Source organism: Oncorhynchus tshawytscha, unplaced genomic scaffold (genome assembly GCF_018296145.1).
Source record: "Oncorhynchus tshawytscha isolate Ot180627B unplaced genomic scaffold, Otsh_v2.0 Un_contig_3331_pilon_pilon, whole genome shotgun sequence".
In the NCBI taxonomy this organism is placed as follows: Eukaryota; Metazoa; Chordata; class Actinopteri; order Salmoniformes; family Salmonidae; genus Oncorhynchus; species Oncorhynchus tshawytscha.
In genome coordinates, this window is record NW_024608471.1 from 1 (window position 1) to 19203 (window position 19203).

General features: G+C 42.1%; 1 protein-coding gene across 1 annotated transcript; it reads left to right on the forward strand.

The window, feature by feature from the left end:
* Nucleotides 1-488: 488 nt before the first annotated feature.
* Nucleotides 489-18784, forward strand: LOC121843557 (developmentally-regulated GTP-binding protein 2; the record flags this gene model as incomplete). Its single annotated transcript, XM_042313262.1, is given in 9 exon segments — nt 489-579; nt 1578-1650; nt 14219-14309; nt 16409-16506; nt 16819-16895; nt 17114-17202; nt 18044-18102; nt 18216-18269; nt 18374-18784. Coding segments are annotated over 9 exon segments (719 nt in total), but the record flags the coding sequence as incomplete, so codon positions are not given.
* Between the last annotated feature and the right edge of the window lie 419 nt (nt 18785-19203).

The window sequence follows — 19203 nt, forward strand, 5'->3', positions numbered from 1 at the left end:
AGAGCACTGTGTTATCTCTGAGCTATTAATATATTATAGAGCACTGTTATCTCTGAGCTAGTAATATAGATATCTCTGAGCTATTAATATAGAGCACACTGTGTTATAGAGCGCTGCGTTATCTCTGCTATTAATATAGAGCACTGCTAGTAATATAGAGCACTGTGTTACTGCTAGTAATATTATCTCTGAGCTAGTAATATAGAGCACTGTGTTATCTCTGAGCTATTAATATAGAGCACTGTGTTATCTCTGAGCTATTAATATAGAGCACTGTGTTATCTCTGAGCTATTAATATAGAGCACTGTGTTATCTCTGAGCTAGTAATATAGAGCACTGTGTTATCTCTGAGCTATTAATATAGAACACTGTGTTATAGAGCGCTGTTATCTCTGAGCTATTAATATAGAGGCCTTTTATGATTGGATGATGATTTGAACTCTTTGTTGTGATTGGGTGACCTCTGACCTGTGTGTGTGTTTCGTAGGTAAGGGTCGAGGTCGGCAGGTCATTGCTGTTGCCAGGACAGCAGACGTGGTCATCATGATGCTGGACGCCACCAAGGGAGACGTACAGAGGTGTGTGTTCTGTTCTTAGTACTAGCAGCTAGTTAGTTACTGCTAAACCGTCTAGTGTGTGTTTCCCTGTACTGTTCAGTCTGTCCCAGCTGGTTAGTTAGTTAGTGTGTTCAGTCTGTCCCAGCTGGTTAGTTAGTGTGTTTCACTGTGTCCCAGCTGGTTAGTTAGTTAGTGTGTTCAGTCTGTCAGCCAGTTAGTGGTTAGTCTGTCCCAGTTCCCAGTGTGTTCTGTCTGTCCCAGCTGGTTAGTTAGTGTGTTCTGTCTGTCCCAGCTGGTTAGTTAGTTAGTGTGTTCAGTCTGTCCCAGCTGGTTAGTTAGTTAGTGTGTTCAGTCTGTCCCAGCTGGTTAGTTAGTTAGTGTGTTCCGTCTGTCCCAGCTGGATAGGTAGTTAGTGTGTTCTGTCTGTCCCAGCTGGTTAGTTAGTTAGTGTGTTCTGTCTGTCCCAGCTGGTTAGTTAGTTAGTGTGTTCGTCTGTCCCAGCTGGTTAGTTAGTTAGTGTGTTCCGTCTGTCCCAGCTGGTTAGTTAGTTAGTGTGTTCTGTCTGTCCCAGCTGGTTAGTTAGTTAGTGTGTTCAGTCTGTCCCAGCTGGTTAGTTAGTTAGTGTGTTCTGGTTAGTTAGTTAGTGTGTTCTGTCTGTCCCAGCTGGTTGGTTAGTGTGTTCCGTCTGTTGTTAGTGTGTTGTCCCAGCTGGTTGTGTTCAGTCTGTCCCAGCTGGTTAGTTGGTTAGTGTGTTCAGTCTGTCCCAGCTGGGTTAGTGTGTTAGTTAGTGTGTTCAGTCTGTCCCAGCTGGTTAGTTAGTTAGTGTGTTCCGTCTGTCCCAGCTGGTTAGTTAGTTAGTGTGTTCAGTCTGTCCCAGCTGGTTAGTTTGTTAGTGTGTTCTGTCTGTCCCAGCTGGTTAGTTAGTTAGTGTGTTCTGTCTGTCCCCCAGGTTAGTTAGTTAGTGTGTTCTGTCTGTCTCCCCAGGTTGGTTGGTTAGTTAGTGTGTTCTGTCTCCTCAGGAAACTCCTGGAGAAGGAGTTGGAGTCCGTCGGCATTAGACTCAACCGCTCCAAACCCAACATCTACTTTAAGGTCAGTTTCTCCATCACATTATTTAGAATTCCTCACAATCAAATGTAGGCCGCATTATCTACCAAGAGAATTATCTTCGATTATAATCAAAGCCGTATATATTCCCCCCCAAGCAGACACATCGATGGCTCTGAACGAACTTTATTTGACTCTTTGCAAACTGGAATCCATACATCCTGAGGCTGCATTCATTGTAGCTGGGGATTTTAACAAGGCTAATCTGAAAACAAGACTCCCTAAATTGTATCAGCATATCGATTGCGCAACCAGGGCTGGCAAAACCTTGGATCATTGTTATTCTAACTTCCGCGACGCATATAAGGCCCTGACCCGCCCTCCTTTCGGAAAAGCTGACCACGACTCCATTTTGTTGATCCCTGCCTACAGACAGAAACTAAAACAAGAGGCTCCCACGCTGAGGTCTGTCCAACGCTGGTCCGACCAAGCTGACTCCACACTCCAAGACTGCTTCCATCACGTGGACTGGGAGATGTTTCGTATTGCGTCAGATAACAATATTGACGAATACGCTGATTCGGTGTGCGAGTTCATTAGAACGTGGGTTGAAGATGTCGTTCCCATAGCAACGATTAAAACATTCCCTAACCAGAAACCGTGGATTGATGGCAGCATTCGCGTGAAACTCAAAGCGCGAACCACTGCTTTTAATCAGGGCAAGGTGTCTGGTAACATGACTGAATACAAACAGTGCAGCTATTCCCTCCGCAAGGCTATCAAACAAGCTAAGTGTCAGTATAGAGACAAAGTAGAATCTCAATTCAACGGCTCAGACACAAGAGGTATGTGGCAGGGTCTACAGTCAATCACGGACTACAACAAGAAAACCAGCCCAGTCACGGACCAGGATGTCTTGCTCCCAGGCAGACTAAATAACTTTTTTGCCCGCTTTGAGGACAATACAGTGCCACTGACACGGCCTGCAACGAAAACATGCGGTCTCTCCTTCACTGCAGCCGAGGTGAGTAAGACATTTAAACGTGTTAACCCTCGCAAGGCTGCAGGCCCAGACGGCATCCCCAGCCGCGCCCTCAGAGCATGCGCAGACCAGCTGGCCGGTGTGTTTACGGACATATTCAATCAATCCCTATACCAGTCTGTTGTTCCCACATGCTTCAAGAGGGCCACCATTATTCCTGTTCCCAAGAAAGCTAAGGTAACTGAGCTAAACAACTACCGCCCCGTAGCACTCACTTCCGTCATCATGAAGTGCTTTGAGAGACTAGTCAAGGTCCTTATCACCTCCACCCTACCTGACACCCTAGACCCACTCCAATTTGCTTACCGCCCAAATAGGTCCACAGATGATGCAATCTCAACCACACTGCACACTGCCCTAACCCATCTGGACAAGAGGAATACCTATGTGAGAATGCTGTTCATCGACTACAGCTCGGCATTCAACACCATAGTACCCTCCAAGCTCGTCATCAAGCTCGAGACCCTGGGTCTCGACCCCGCCCTGTGCAACTGGGTACTGGACTTCCTGACGGGATGCCCCCAGGTGGTGAGGGTAGGCAACAACATCTCTACCCCGCTGATCCTCAACACTGGGGCCCCACAAGGGTGCGTTCTGAGCCCTCTCCTGTACTCCCTGTTCACCCATGACTGCGTGGCCACGCACGCCTCCAACTCAATCATCAAGTTTGCGGACGACACAACAGTGGTAGGCTTGATTACCAACAACGACGAGACGGCCTACAGGGAGGAGGTGAGGGCCCTCGGAGTGTGGTGTCAGGAAAATAACCTCACACTCAACGTCAACAAAACTAAGGAGATGATTGTGGACTTCAGGAAACAGCAGAGGGAACACCCCCCTATCCACATCGATGGAACAGTAGTGGAGAGGGTAGTAAGTTTTAAGTTCCTCGGCAGACACATCACAGACAAACTGAATTGGTCCACTCACACAGACAGCATCGTGAAGAAGGCGCAGCAGCGCCTCTTCAACCTCAGGAGGCTGAAGAAATTCGGCTTGTCACCAAAAGCACTCACAAACTTCTACAGATGCACAATCGAGAGCATCCTGGCGGGCTGCATCACCGCCTGGTACGGCAACTGCTCCGCCCACAACCGTAAGGCTCTCCAGAGGGTAGTGAGGTCTGCACAACGCATCACCGGGGGCAAACTACCTGCCCTCCAGGACGCCTACACCACCCGATGTCACAGGAAGGCCATAAAGATCATCAAGGACAACAACCACCCGAGCCACGGCCTGTTCACCCCGCTATCATCCAGAAGGCGAGGTCAGTACAGGTGCATCAAAGCTGGGACCGAGAGACTGAAAAACAGCTTCTATCTCAAGGCCATCAGACTGTTAAACAGCCACCACTAACATTGAGTGGCTGCTGCCAACACACTGACACTGACACTGACTCAACTCCAGCCACTTTAATAATGGGAATTGATGGGAAATGATGTAAAATATATCACTAGCCACTTTAAACAATGCTACCTAATATAATGTTTACATACCCAACATTATTCATCTCATATGTATACGTATATACTGTACTCTATATCATCGACTGCATCCTTATGTAATACATGTATCACTAGCCACTTTAACTATGCCACTTTGTTTACATACTCATCTCATATGTATATACTGTACTCGATACCATCTACTGTATCTTGCCTATGCCGCTCTGTACCATCACTCATTCATATATCTTTTTATGTACATATTCTTTATCCCCTTACACTGTGTATAAGACAGTAGTTTTGGAATTGCTAGCTAGATTACTCATTGGTTATTACTGCATTGACGGAACTAGAAGCACAAGCATTTCGCTACACTCGCATTAACATCTGCTAACCATGTGTATGTGACATAAAATTTGATTTGATTTGAGACTCCCAATGACTGCCTACCCTGGCCAAACCAGGACGCCGCTATGCACCGCCCTATGAGACTCCCAATGACGGCCTACCCTGGCCAAACCAGGACGCTGTGCACCGCCCTATGAGACTCCCAATGACGGCCTGCCCTGGCCAAACCAGGACGCTGTGCACCGCCCTATGAGACTCCCAATGACGGCCTGCCCTGGCCAAACCAGGACGCTGTGCACCGCCCTATGAGACTCCCAATGACGGCCTACCCTGGCCAAACCAGGACGCTGTGCACCGCCCTATGAGACTCCCAATCACGGCCGGATGTGAAACAGCCTGGTTTCGAACCAAGGACTGCAGTGACGCCTCTTGCACTGAGATGCAGTGTGTCAGACCGCTGCTCCACTCGGGAGTATATATGTATGTGGACACCCTTCTAATTAGTGGGTTCTATTTCAGCCCGCTGCTGATAAGTGGATCGAATCCAGCACACAGCCATGCAATCTCCATAGACAAACATTGGCAGTAGAATGGCCTTTACTGAAGAGCTCAGTGACTTTCAACGTGGCACTGTCATAGGATGCCATCTTTCCAACAAATCAGTTCATCAAATTTCTGCCCTTCTAGAGCTGCCCCGGTCAACTGTAAGCTCTGTTATTGGGAAGTGGAAACGTCAAGGAGCAACAACGGCTCAGCCGCGAAGTGGTAGGCCACACAAGCTCACAGACTGGACATCAGCACAATAACTGTAGTCGGGAGCTTCATGAAATGGGTTTCCATGGCCGAGCAGCCGCACACAAGCCTCAGATCACCATGCTCACTGTCAAGCGTGGGCTGGAGTGGTGTAAACCAAGCGTCGACTGGAGTGGTGTAAACCAAGCGTGGGCTGGAGTGGTGTCAACCAAGCGTGGGCTGGTGTCAAGCGTGGGCCAAGCGTGGGCTGGAGTGGTGTCAACCAAGCGTGGGCGTGGGCTGGAGTGGTGTAAACCAAGCGTGGGCTGGAGTGGTGTCAACCAAGCGTGGGCTGGAGTGGTGTCAACCAAGCGTGGGCTGGAGTGGTGTCAACCAAGCGTGGGCTGGAGTGGTGTAAACCAAGCGTGGACTGGAGTGGTGTAAACCAAGCGTGGACTGGAGTGGTGTAAAGCTCGCTGCCATTGGACTCTGGAGCAGTGGAAACACGTTCTCTGGAGTTATGAATCACGCTTCACCATCTGGCAGTCCAATGGACGAATCTGGGTTTGGCGTATTCCAGGAGAACGCTTCCTGCCCGACTACATAGTGCCAACTGTAAAGTTTGGTGGAGGAGGAATAATGGTTTGTTTTTCATGGTTCGGGCCCCTAGTTCCAGTGAAGGGAAATCTTAACACTGCAGCATAATATACAATGACATTCTAGACGATTCTGTGCTTCCAACTTTGTGGCGACAGTTTGGGGAAGGCCCTTTCCTGTTTCAGCGTGCACGAAGCGGGGTCCATACAAAAACAGTTTGTCAATCTGCGTGGAAGAACTTGACTGGCCTGCAAAGAGCCCTGACCTCAACCCCATCTAACACCTTCGGGATGAATTGGAACACCGACTGCGAGCCTAATCACCCCCAACATCAGTGACCGACCGCACTAATGCTCATGGCTGAATGGAAGAGTCCCCGCAGCAATGTTCCAACATCTAGTGGAAAGCCTTCCCAGAAGAGTGGAGGCTGTTATAGCAGCAATGTTCCTACATCTAGTGGAAAGCCTTCCCAGAAGAGAGGAGGCTGTTATAGCAGCAATGTTCCTACATCTAGTGGAAAGCCTTCCCAGAAGAGAGGAGGCTGTTATAGCAGCAATGTTCCTACATCTAGTGGAAAGCCTTCCCAGAAGAGTGGAGGCTGTTATAGCAGCAATGCTCCTACATCTAGTGGAAAGCCTTCCCAGAAGAGAGGAGGCTGTTATAGCAGCAATGGACCAACATCTAGTGGAAAGCCTTCCCAGAAGAGAGGAGGCTGTTATAGCAGCAAAGGGGGGGGACCAACTCCATATATAGGGGAGGAAACTCCTTCCCAGAAGAGTGGAGGCTGTTATAGCAGCTTCCCAGAAAGGGGAGGACCAACTCCATATTAAAGCCTTCCCAGAAGAGTGGAGGCTGTTATAGGGGGAGGACCAACTCCATATTAAAGCCTTCCCAGAAGAGTGGAGGCTGTTATAGCAGCAAAGGGGAGGACCAACTCCATATTAAAGCCTTCCCAGAAGAGTGGAGGTTGTTATAGGGGGGGACCAACTCCATTATTAATACCCATGATTTTGGAATGAGATGTTGGACGAATAAGTGTCCACATCCTGTTGGTCCTGTAGTGTATGTTTGATGGTAGTATTCAACATGTGTGTGATGGTAGTATTCAACATGTGTATGATGGTAGTATTCAACATGTGTATGATGGTAGTATTCAACATGTGTATGATGGTAGTATTCAACATGTGTATGATGGTAGTATTCAACATGTGTATGATGGTAGTATTCAACATGTGTATGATGGTAGTATTCAACATGTGTATGATGGTAGTATTCAACATGTGTATGATGGTAGTATTCAACAACATGTGTATGATGGTAGTATTCAACAACATGTGTATGATGGTAGTATTCAACAACATGTGTATGATGGTAGTACAACATGTGTATGATGGTAGTATTCAACATGTGTATGATGGTAGTATTCAACATGTGTATGATGGTAGTATTCAACATGTGTTTGATGGTAGTATTCAACAACATGTGTATGATGGTAGTATTCAACAACATGTGTATGATGGTAGTATTCAACATGTGTATGATGGTAGTATTCAACAACATGTGTATGATGGTAGTATTCAACAACATGTGTATGATGGTAGTATTCAACAACATGTGTATGATGGTAGTATTCAACATGTGTTTGATGGTAGTATTCAACAACATGTGTATGATGGTAGTGTATGATGGTAGTATTCAACAACATGTGTATGATGGTAGTATTCAACAACATGTGTATGATGGTAGTATTCAACAGTATTCAACATGTGTATGATGGTAGTATTCAACAACATGTGTATGATGGTAGTATTCAACAACATGTGTATGATGGTAGTATTCAACAACATGTGTATGATGGTAGTATTCAACAACATGTGTATGATGGTAGTATTCAACAACATGTGTATGATGGTAGTATTATTCAACATGTGTATGATGGTAGTATTCAACAACATGATGGTAGTATTCAACATGTGTATGATGGTAGTATTCAACAACATGTGTATGATGGTAGTATTCAACAACATGTGTATGATGGTAGTATTCAACATGTGTATGATGGTAGTATTCAACATGTGTATGATGGTAGTATTCAACAACATGTGTATGATGGTAGTATTCAACAACATGTGTATGATGGTAGTATTCAACAACATGTGTATGATGGTAGTATTCAACATGTGTATGATGGTAGTATTCAACATGTGTATGATGGTAGTATTCAACAACATGTGTATGATGGTAGTATTCAACAACATGTGTATGATGGTAGTATTCAACAACATGTGTATGATGGTAGTATTCAACAACATGTGTATGATGGTAGTATTCAACAACATGTGTATGATGGTAGTATTCAACAACATGTGTATGATGGTAGTATTCAACAACATGATGGTAGTATTCAACAACATGGTATGATAGTATTCAACAACATGTGTATGATGGTAGTATTCAACAACATGTGTATGATGGTAGTATTCAACAACATGGGTATGATGGTAGTATTCAACAACATGTGTATGATGGTAGTATTCAACAACATGTGTATGATGGTAGTATTCAACATGTGTATGATGGTAGTATTCAACATGTGTATGATGGTAGTATTCAACAACATGGTATGATGGTAGTATTCAACAACATGTGTATGATGGTAGTATTCAACAACATGTGTATGATGGTAGTATTCAACATGTGTATGATGGTAGTATTCAACATGTGTATGATGGTAGTATTCAACAACATGTGTATGATGGTAGTATTCAACATGTGTATGATGGTAGTATTGTATGATGGTAGTATTCAACAACATGTGTATGATGGTAGTATTCAACAACATGTGTATGATGGTAGTATTCAACATGTGTATGATGGTAGTATTCAACATGTGTATGATGGTAGTATTCAACATGTGTATGATGGTAGTATTCAACAACATGTGTATGATGGTAGTATTCAACAACATGTGTATGATGGTAGTATTCAACATGTGTATGATGGTAGTATTCAACAACATGTGTATGATGGTAGTATTCATGTGTATGATGGTAGTAACAACATGTGTCAACAACATGATGGTAGTATTCAACAACATGTGTATGATGGTAGTAGTCAACATGTGTATGATGGTAGTATTCAACAACATGTGTATGATGGTAGTATTCAACATGTGTATGATGGTAGTATTCAACATGTGTATGATGGTAGTATTCAACAACATGTGTATGATGGTAGTATTCAACAACATGTGTATGATGGTAGTATTCAACATGTGTATGATGGTAGTATTCAACAACATGTGTATGATGGTAGTATTCAACATGTGTATGATGGTAGTATTCAACAACATGTGTATGATGGTAGTATTCAACAACATGTGTATGATGGTAGTATTCAACAACATGTGTATGATGGTAGTATTCAACATGTGTATGATGGTAGTATTCAACAACATGTGTATGATGGTAGTATTCAACATGTGTATGATGGTAGTATTCAACATGTGTATGATGGTAGTATTCAACATGTGTATGATGGTAGTATTCAACATGTGTATGATGGTAGTATTCAACAACATGGTAGTATTCAACATGTGTATGATGGTAGTATTCAACATGTGTATGATGGTAGTATGATCAATTCAACAACATGTGTATGATGGTAGTATTCAACAACATGTGAATGATGGTAGTATTCAACAACATGGGTATGATGGTAGTATTCAACATGTGTATGATGGTAGTATTCAACAACATGTGTGTGATGGTAGTATTCAACATGTGTTTGATGGTAGTATTCAACAACATGTGTGTGATGGTAGTATTCAACATGTGTATGATGGTAGTATTCAACAACGTGTGTATGATGGTAGTATTCAACATGTGTATGATGGTAGTATTCAACAACATGGGTATGATGGTAGTATTCAACAATGTGTGTATGATGGTAGTATTAGTATGATCAGTATTCAACAACATGTGTATGATGGTAGTATTCAACAATGATGGTAGTATGATGGTAGTATTCAACAACATGTGTATGATGGTAGTATTCAACAACATGTGTATGATGGTAGTATTCAACAACATGTGTATGATGGTAGTATTCAACATGTGTATGATGGTAGTATTCAACATGTGTATGATGGTAGTATTCAACAACATGTGTATGATGGTAGTATTCAACAACATGTGTATGATGGTAGTATTCAACATGTGTATGATGGTAGTATTCAACATGTGTATGATGGTAGTATTCAACAACATGTGTATGATGGTAGTATTCAACATGTGTATGATGGTAGTATTCAACAACATGTGTATGATGGTAGTATTCAACAACATGTGTATGATGGTAGTATTCAACAACATGTGTATGATGGTAGTATTCAACAACATGTGTATGATGGTAGTATTCAACAACATGTGTATGATGGTAGTATTCAACAACATGTGTATGATGGTAGTATCAACAACATGTGTATGATGGTAGTATTCAACATGTGTATGATGGTAGTATTCAACAACATGTGTATGATGGTAGTATTCAACATGTGTATGATGGTAGTATTCAACATGGGTATGATGGTAGTATTCAACAACGTGTATGATGGTAGTATTCAACATGTGTATGATGGTAGTATTCAACAACATGTGTATGATGGTAGTATTCAACATGTGTATGATGGTAGTATTCAACAACATGTGTATGATGGTAGTATTCAACAACATGTGTATGATGGTAGTATTCAACAACATGTGTATGATGGTAGTATTCAACAACATGTGTATGATGGTAGTATTCAACATGTGTATGATGGTAGTATTCAACAACATGTGTATGATGGTAGTATTCAACATGTGTATGATGGTAGTATTCAACAACATGTGTATGATGGTAGTATTCAACAACATGTGTATGATGGTAGTATTCAACAACATGTGTATGATGGTAGTATTCAACAACATGTGTATGATGGTAGTATTCAACAACATGNTGGTGGTATGATGGTAGTATTCAACAACATGTGTATGATGGTAGTATTCAACAACATGTGTATGATGGTAGTATTCAACAACATGTGTATGATGGTAGTATTCAACAACATGTGTATGATGGTAGTATTCAACAACATGTGTATGATGGTAGTATTCAACATGTGTATGATGGTAGTATTCAACATGTGTATGATGGTAGTATTCAACAACATGTGTATGATGGTAGTATTCAACAACATGTGTATGATGGTAGTATTCAACAACATGTGTATGATGGTAGTATTCAACAACATGTGTATGATGGTAGTATTCAACAACATGTGTATGATGGTAGTATTCAACAACATGTGTATGATGGTAGTATTCAACAACATGTGTATGATGGTAGTATTCAACATGTGTATGATGGTAGTATTCAACATGTGTATGATGGTAGTATTCAACAACATGTGTATGATGGTAGTATTCAACAACATGTGTATGATGGTAGTATTCAACAACATGTGTATGATGGTAGTATTCAACATGTGTATGATGGTAGTATTCAACATGTGTATGATGGTAGTATTCAACAACATGTGTATGATGGTAGTATTCAACATGTGTATGATGGTAGTATTCAACAACATGTGTATGATGGTAGTATTCAACAACATGTGTATGATGGTAGTATTCAACAACATGTGTATGATGGTAGTATTCAACAACATGTGTATGATGGTAGTATTCAATCAACATGTGTATGATGGTAGTATTCAACATGTGTATGATGGTAGTATTCAACATGTGTATGATGGTAGTATTTCAACATGTGTATGATGGTAGTATTCAACAACATGTGTATGATGGTAGTATTCAACATGTGTATGATGGTAGTATTCAACAATGTGTATGATGGTAGTATTCAACATGTGTATGATGGTAGTATTCAACAACATGATGTGTATGATGGTAGTATTCAGTATTCAACATGTGTATGATGGTAGTATTCAACATGTGTATGATGGTAGTATTCAACAACATGTGTATGATGGTAGTATTCAACATGTGTATGATGGTAGTATTCAACAACATGTGTATGATGGTAGTATTCAACATGTGTATGATGGTAGTATTCAACAACATGTGTATGATGGTAGTATTCAACATGTGTATGATGGTAGTATTCAACAACATGTGTATGATGGTAGTATTCAACAACATGTGTATGATGGTAGTATTCAACAACATGTGTATGATGGTAGTATTCAACATGTGTTTGATGGTAGTATTCAACAACATGTGTATGATGGTAGTATTCAACATGTGTATGATGGTAGTATTCAACATGTGTATGATGGTAGTATTCAACATGTGTATGATGGTAGTATTCAACATGTGTATGATGGTAGTATTCAACAACATGTGTATGATGGTAGTATTCAACAACATGTGTATGATGGTAGTATTCAACATGTGTATGATGGTAGTATTCAACAACATGTGTATGATGGTAGTATTCAACAACATGTGTATGATGGTAGTATTCAACATGTGTATGATGGTAGTATTCAACAACATGTGTATGATGGTAGTATTCAACATGTGTATGATGGTAGTATTCAACAACATGTGTATGATGGTAGTATTCAACAACATGTGTATGATGGTAGTATTCAACAACATGTGTATGATGGTAGTATTCAACAACATGTGTATGATGGTAGTATTCAACAACATGTGTATGATGGTAGTATTCAACAACATGTGTATGATGGTAGTATTCAACATGTGTATGATGGTAGTATTCAACATGTGTATGATGGTAGTATTCAACATGTGTATGATGGTAGTATTCAACATGTGTATGATGGTAGTATTCAACATGTGTATGATGGTAGTATTCAACAACATGTGTATGATGGTAGTATTTCAACATGTGTATGATGTAGTATTCAACAGTATTCAGTATTCACAACATGTGTATGATGGTAGTATTCAACAACATGTGTATGATGGTAGTATTTCAACATGTGTATGATGGTAGTATTCAACATGTGTATGATGGTAGTATTCAACATGTGTATGATGGTAGTATTCAACAACATGTGTATGATGGTAGTATTCAACAACATGTGTATGATGGTAGTATTCAACAACATGTGTATGATGGTAGTATTCAACAACATGTGTATGATGGTAGTATTCAACAACATGTGTATGATGGTAGTATTCAACAACATGTGTATGATGGTAGTATTCAACATGTGTTTGATGGTAGTATTCAACAACATGTGTATGATGGTAGTATTCAACAACATGTGTATGATGGTAGTATTCAACAACATGTGTATGATGGTAGTATTCAACATGTGTATGATGGTAGTATTCAACAACATGTGTATGATGGTAGTATTCAACAACATGTGTATGATGGTAGTATTCAACAACATGTGTATGATGGTAGTATTCAACAACATGTGTATGATGGTAGTATTCAACAACATGTGTATGATGGTAGTATTCAACAACATGTGTATGATGGTAGTATTCAACAACATGTGTATGATGGTAGTATTCAACAACATGGGTATGATGGTAGTATTCAACATGTGTATGATGGTAGTATTCAACAACATGGGTATGATGGTAGTATTCAACAACATGTGTATGATGGTAGTATTCAACAACATGTGTATGATGGTAGTATTCAACAACATGTGTATGATGGTAGTATTCAACAACATGTGTATGATGGTAGTATTCAACAACATGTGTATGATGGTAGTATTCAACAACATGTGTATGATGGTAGTATTCAACATGTGTATGATGGTAGTATTCAACAACATGTGTATGATGGTAGTATTCAACAACATGTGTATGATGGTAGTATTCAACAACATGTGTATGATGGTAGTATTCAACAACATGTGTATGATGGTAGTATTCAACAACATGTGTATGATGGTAGTATTCAACATGTGTATGATGGTAGTATTCAACATGTGTATGATGGTAGTATTCAATTCAACATGTGTATGATGGTAGTATTCAGTATTCAACATGTGTATGATGGTAGTATTCAACAATGTGTATGATGGTAGTATTCAACAACATGTGTATGATGGTAGTATTCAACAACATGTGTATGATGGTAGTATTCACATGTGTATGATGGTAGTATTCAACATGTGTATGATGGTAGTATTCAACAACATGTGTATGATGGTAGTATTCAACAACATGTGTATGATGGTAGTATTCAACATGTGTATGATGGTAGTATTCAACATGTGTATGATGGTAGTATTCAACATGTGTATGATGGTAGTATTCAACAACATGTGTATGATGGTAGTATTCAACAACGTGTATGATGGTAGTATTCAACATGTGTATGATGGTAGTATTCAACATGTGTATGATGGTGGTCTGTAGTAATGTGACAATTGTGTGTTTGTGTTCAGCCCAAGAAAGGAGGGGGTTTGTCCTATAACTCCATGGTTCCTCTGACGATGTGTTCTGAGAAACTGGTCCAGCTTATCCTCCACGAATACAGTATCCTTCTGACCTACAGATACCACTAACAACAGACACAATGCCACTGACTACAGACACAATGCCACTGACTACAGACACCACTGACTACAGACACCACTGACTACAGGCACCACCGACTACAGACACAATACCACTAACTACAGACACAATGCCACTGACTACAGACACCACTGACTACAGACACAATGCTACTAACTACGGACTCAATACCACTGACTACAGGCGCCACCGACTACAGGCGCCACCGACTACAGACACCACTGACTACAGACACAATGCTACTAACTACGGACACAATACCACTGACTACAGACACCACTGACTACAGACACCCCTGACTACAGACACAATGCTACTAACTACGGACACAATACCACTGACTACAGACACAGTGCCACTAACTACGGACAGCACTGACTACAGGTACAATGCTACTAACTACGGACACAATACCACTGACTACAGACACCACTGACTACAGACACCACTGACTACAGACACCACTGACTACAGACACAATGCCACTAACTACGGACACAATATCACTAACTGCGGGCACACTACCACCAGCTACAGACACCTGACTACAGACACCGCTGACTACAGACACAATGCCACTAACTACAGACACCACTGACTACAGACACAATGCTACTAACTACGGACACAATACCACTGACTACAGACACCACTGACTACAGACACAATACCACTAACTATGGACACAATATCACTAACTGCGGACACACTACCACCAGCTACAGACACCTGACTACAGACGCCGCTGACTACAGACACAATGCCACTAATTACGGACACCACTGACTACGGACACAATACCACCAGCTACAGACACCATACCACCAACTACAGACACCTGACTACAGACACGATACCACCAACCACAGACACAATACCATCACTAACTACAGACACCACGAACCACAGACACAACATCACCAACTACAGACACCATACCACTAACTACAGACACCATACCACTAACCACAGACACAATACCACTACTAACTACAGACACAATACCACTACAGACACAATACCACTACTAACTACAGACACAATACCACTACTAACTACAGACACAATACCACTACTAACTACAGACACAATACCACTACTAACTACAGACACAATACCACTACTAACTACAGACACAATACCACTACTAACTACAGACACCATACCACTAACTACAGACACCATACCACACTAACTACAGACCAACTACAACACAGACCATACCACTACTAACTACAGACACCTAATACCACTACTAACTACAGACACCATACCACTACTAACTACAGACACCATACCACTACTAACTACAGACACCATACCACTACTAACTACAGACACCATACCACCAACTACAGACACAATACCACTACTAACTACAGACACAATACCACTACTAACTACAGACACCATACCACTACTAACTACAGACACCATACCACTACTAACTACAGACACCATACCACTACTAACTACAGACACCATACCACTACTAACTACAGACACCATACCACTACTAACTACAGACACCATACCACTACTAACTACAGACACCATACCACTACTAACTACAGACACCATACCACTACTAACTACAGACACAATACCACTACTAACTACAGACACCATACCACCAACTACAGACACAATACCACTAACTACAGACACCATACCACTACTAACTACAGACACAGACACCATACAGACACAATACCACTAACTACAGACACCATACCACTACTAACTACAGACACCATACCACTACTAACTACAGACACCATACCACTACTAACTACAGACACAATACCACTACTAACTACAGACACAATACCACTACTAACTACAGACACAATACCACTACTTTACTACAGACACAATACCACTACTAACCACAGACACAATACCACTACTAACTACAGACACAATACCACTACCAACTACAGACACAATACCACTACTAACTACAGACGCCATACCACTACTAACTCCATACCTCCACACCATACCTTAACGATCCACCTCAGAACAGTAGGTAGAACCTTAACGATCCACCTCAGAAATCTTCAATGCGGAGGTTCTGTTCCGAGAAGACAGCACTCCTGATGACTTCATCGACGTCATTGTTGGGAACCGAGTTTACATGCCCTGTTTATACGTACGTACCTGATCTATGATCTAGCTCTATGTTTATACGTACCTACCTGATCTATGATCTAGCTCTGTTTATACGTACCTGATCTATGATCTAGCTCTATGTTAATACGTAGGTACCTGATCTATGATCTAGCTCTGTTAATATGTAGGTACCTGATCTATGATCTAGCCCTATGTTAATATGTAGGTACCTGATATATGATCTACCTAGCTCTATGTTTATACATACGTACCTGATCTAGGATCTAGCTCTATGTTTATACGTACCTGTTCTGTACCAGTCCACAATGAATATGTAGTGGTGTGTGTGTAGGTGTACAACAAGGTGGATCAGATCTCTATAGAGGAGGTGGACAGACTGGCCCACGAACCCCACAGCGTTGTCATCAGGTCAGAAACTACCCTGTCTGTCTCTGTCTGTCTGTCTGTCTCCTCTCTGTCTTACTGTCTCTCTGTCTTACTGTCTCTCTGTCTGACTGTGTCTTCTCTGTCTGACTGTGTCTTCTCTGTCTGACTGTCTCTTCTCTGTCTGACTGTCTCTTCTCTGTCTGACTGTGTCTTCTCTGTCTGACTGTGTCTTCTCTGTCTGACTGTGTTCTCTCTGTTAGCTGTGGGATGAAGCTGAACCTGGACTTCCTGTTAGAGAGGCTGTGGGAATACCTGGCGCTCATCTGTCTTTACACAAAGAAGAGAGGAGGTACACACACACTCCCCCCCCCCAACCCCGTATACTGAGAATGCGTCATGTTCGATTTTGTTGTTGCCTGCTATTGGTTGATGTCGGTAGCTCCTCCCCATATCTAACTGACCAGCTGTTGTCATAGGCTGAATGAGTTTCAAATTGTCGCTTTCTATTTGACTTTTTCTCATACTTAAACGGCCTACTATTTAGGATGTAGGAGAATTCAGAAATGGACACAGGCTCACGCTCACTCACTCACACACACTCAAATGCACACACACACACTCAAATGCACACACACACTCAAATGCACACACACACTCAAATGCACACACACACACTCAAATGCACACACACACACTCAAATGCACACACACACACTCAAATGCACACACACACACTCAAATGCACACACACACACAAACACACTCAAATCAAATGCACACACACACACACTCAAATGCGCACACACACACACTCAAATGCACACACACACACTCAAATGCACACACACACACTCAAATGCACACACACACACTCAAATGCACACACACACACTCAAATGCACACACACACACTCAAATGCACACACACACACTCAAATGCACACACACACACTCAAATGCACACTCACACACTCAAATGCGCACACACACACACTCAAATGTGCACACACTCTCCCACGCTGTGTAGAACCCCTGGCGCCTCCCACGCTGTGTGTAGAACCCCTGGCGTCTCCCACGCTGTGTGTAGAACCCCGGCGTCTCCCACGCTGTGTGTAGAACCCCCGGCGTCTCCCACGCTGTGTGTAGAACCCCCGGCGTCTCCTGTTGAATTGTGGGTCTTGTTGTTTCAGAGAGGCCTGACTTCAGCGACGCCATCATCATGAGGAGAGGAGCGTCTGTAGAACATGTGGTGAGCTTGAACACACTGACAATCCTGGCTTTGAACCCAGGTGGTCGGCACCAGACTGTGTTAACCCTTGAGCTAAAGCCTTAACGACGGTCTCCCCCTCTCTCTCCCTGCAGTGCCATCGGATCCACAGAACGTTAGCCAGCCAGTTCAAGTACGCCCTGGTCTGGGTAAGTTAGCAGCACCCCGTGCTAGCAACGTTGGGTTTGCCCTCTGCGTTATAAAACGCTGTATCTTTCTTTCATGACTCCTTTTTGTGACTGTTGTGTTCCAGGGCACCAGCACCAAGTTCGACCCCCAGCGGGTGGGGCTAACACACATCATGGAGCACGAGGACGTCATCCAGATTGTTAAGAAGTGAAACAGCTCTTCGGGATAGGACCGATGACGGGCTGGGGGTGGGACGAGTTAGTAAAACAGGCCTTCTGATTGGACGGAATACAAGATGGGTGGGAGGAGTTAAAAACAATAACAGGAAGTTGATTTATCCAGAACCAGTGTACAGTAGATTCTAAAGTCCTGATTCTTATTTTGCATTTGAAACAACAACCGAAATAACCAATCAAGAACCAGATGCCATCTGGGTTACAGGAGGACAGGAAGCAACATATTTTATCTTTGTTGACATTTAGACGCATCCACAATGACAAGGGAAACTAAATAAATTCCACGAACGTGAAATGGACACAGTTTGTTTCTGTGGTTTTGTTTTTCCATTGGTTGCAATTTGTCTTGTTTTTGAATTCCAATCCAGCAGGTTCTGTAGTCTGCAGAAGGAAGGAGACTGACAGCAGAGATGGAGGTGTTGAATTGAAATGACAGCCATTAAAATGGTCCTGTAGTCTGCAGAAGGAAGGAGACTGACAGCAGAGATGGAGGTGTTGAATTGAAATGACAGCCATTAAAATGGTCCTGTAGTCTGCAGAAGGAAGGAGACTGACAGCAGAGATGGAGGTGTTGAATTGAAATGGTCCTGTAGTCTGCAGAAGGAAGGAGACTGACAGCAGAGATGGAGGTGTTGAATTGAAATGGTCCTGTAGTCTGCAGAAGGAAGGAGACTGACAGCAGAGATGGAGGTGACAGCAGAGATGTTGAAATGACAGC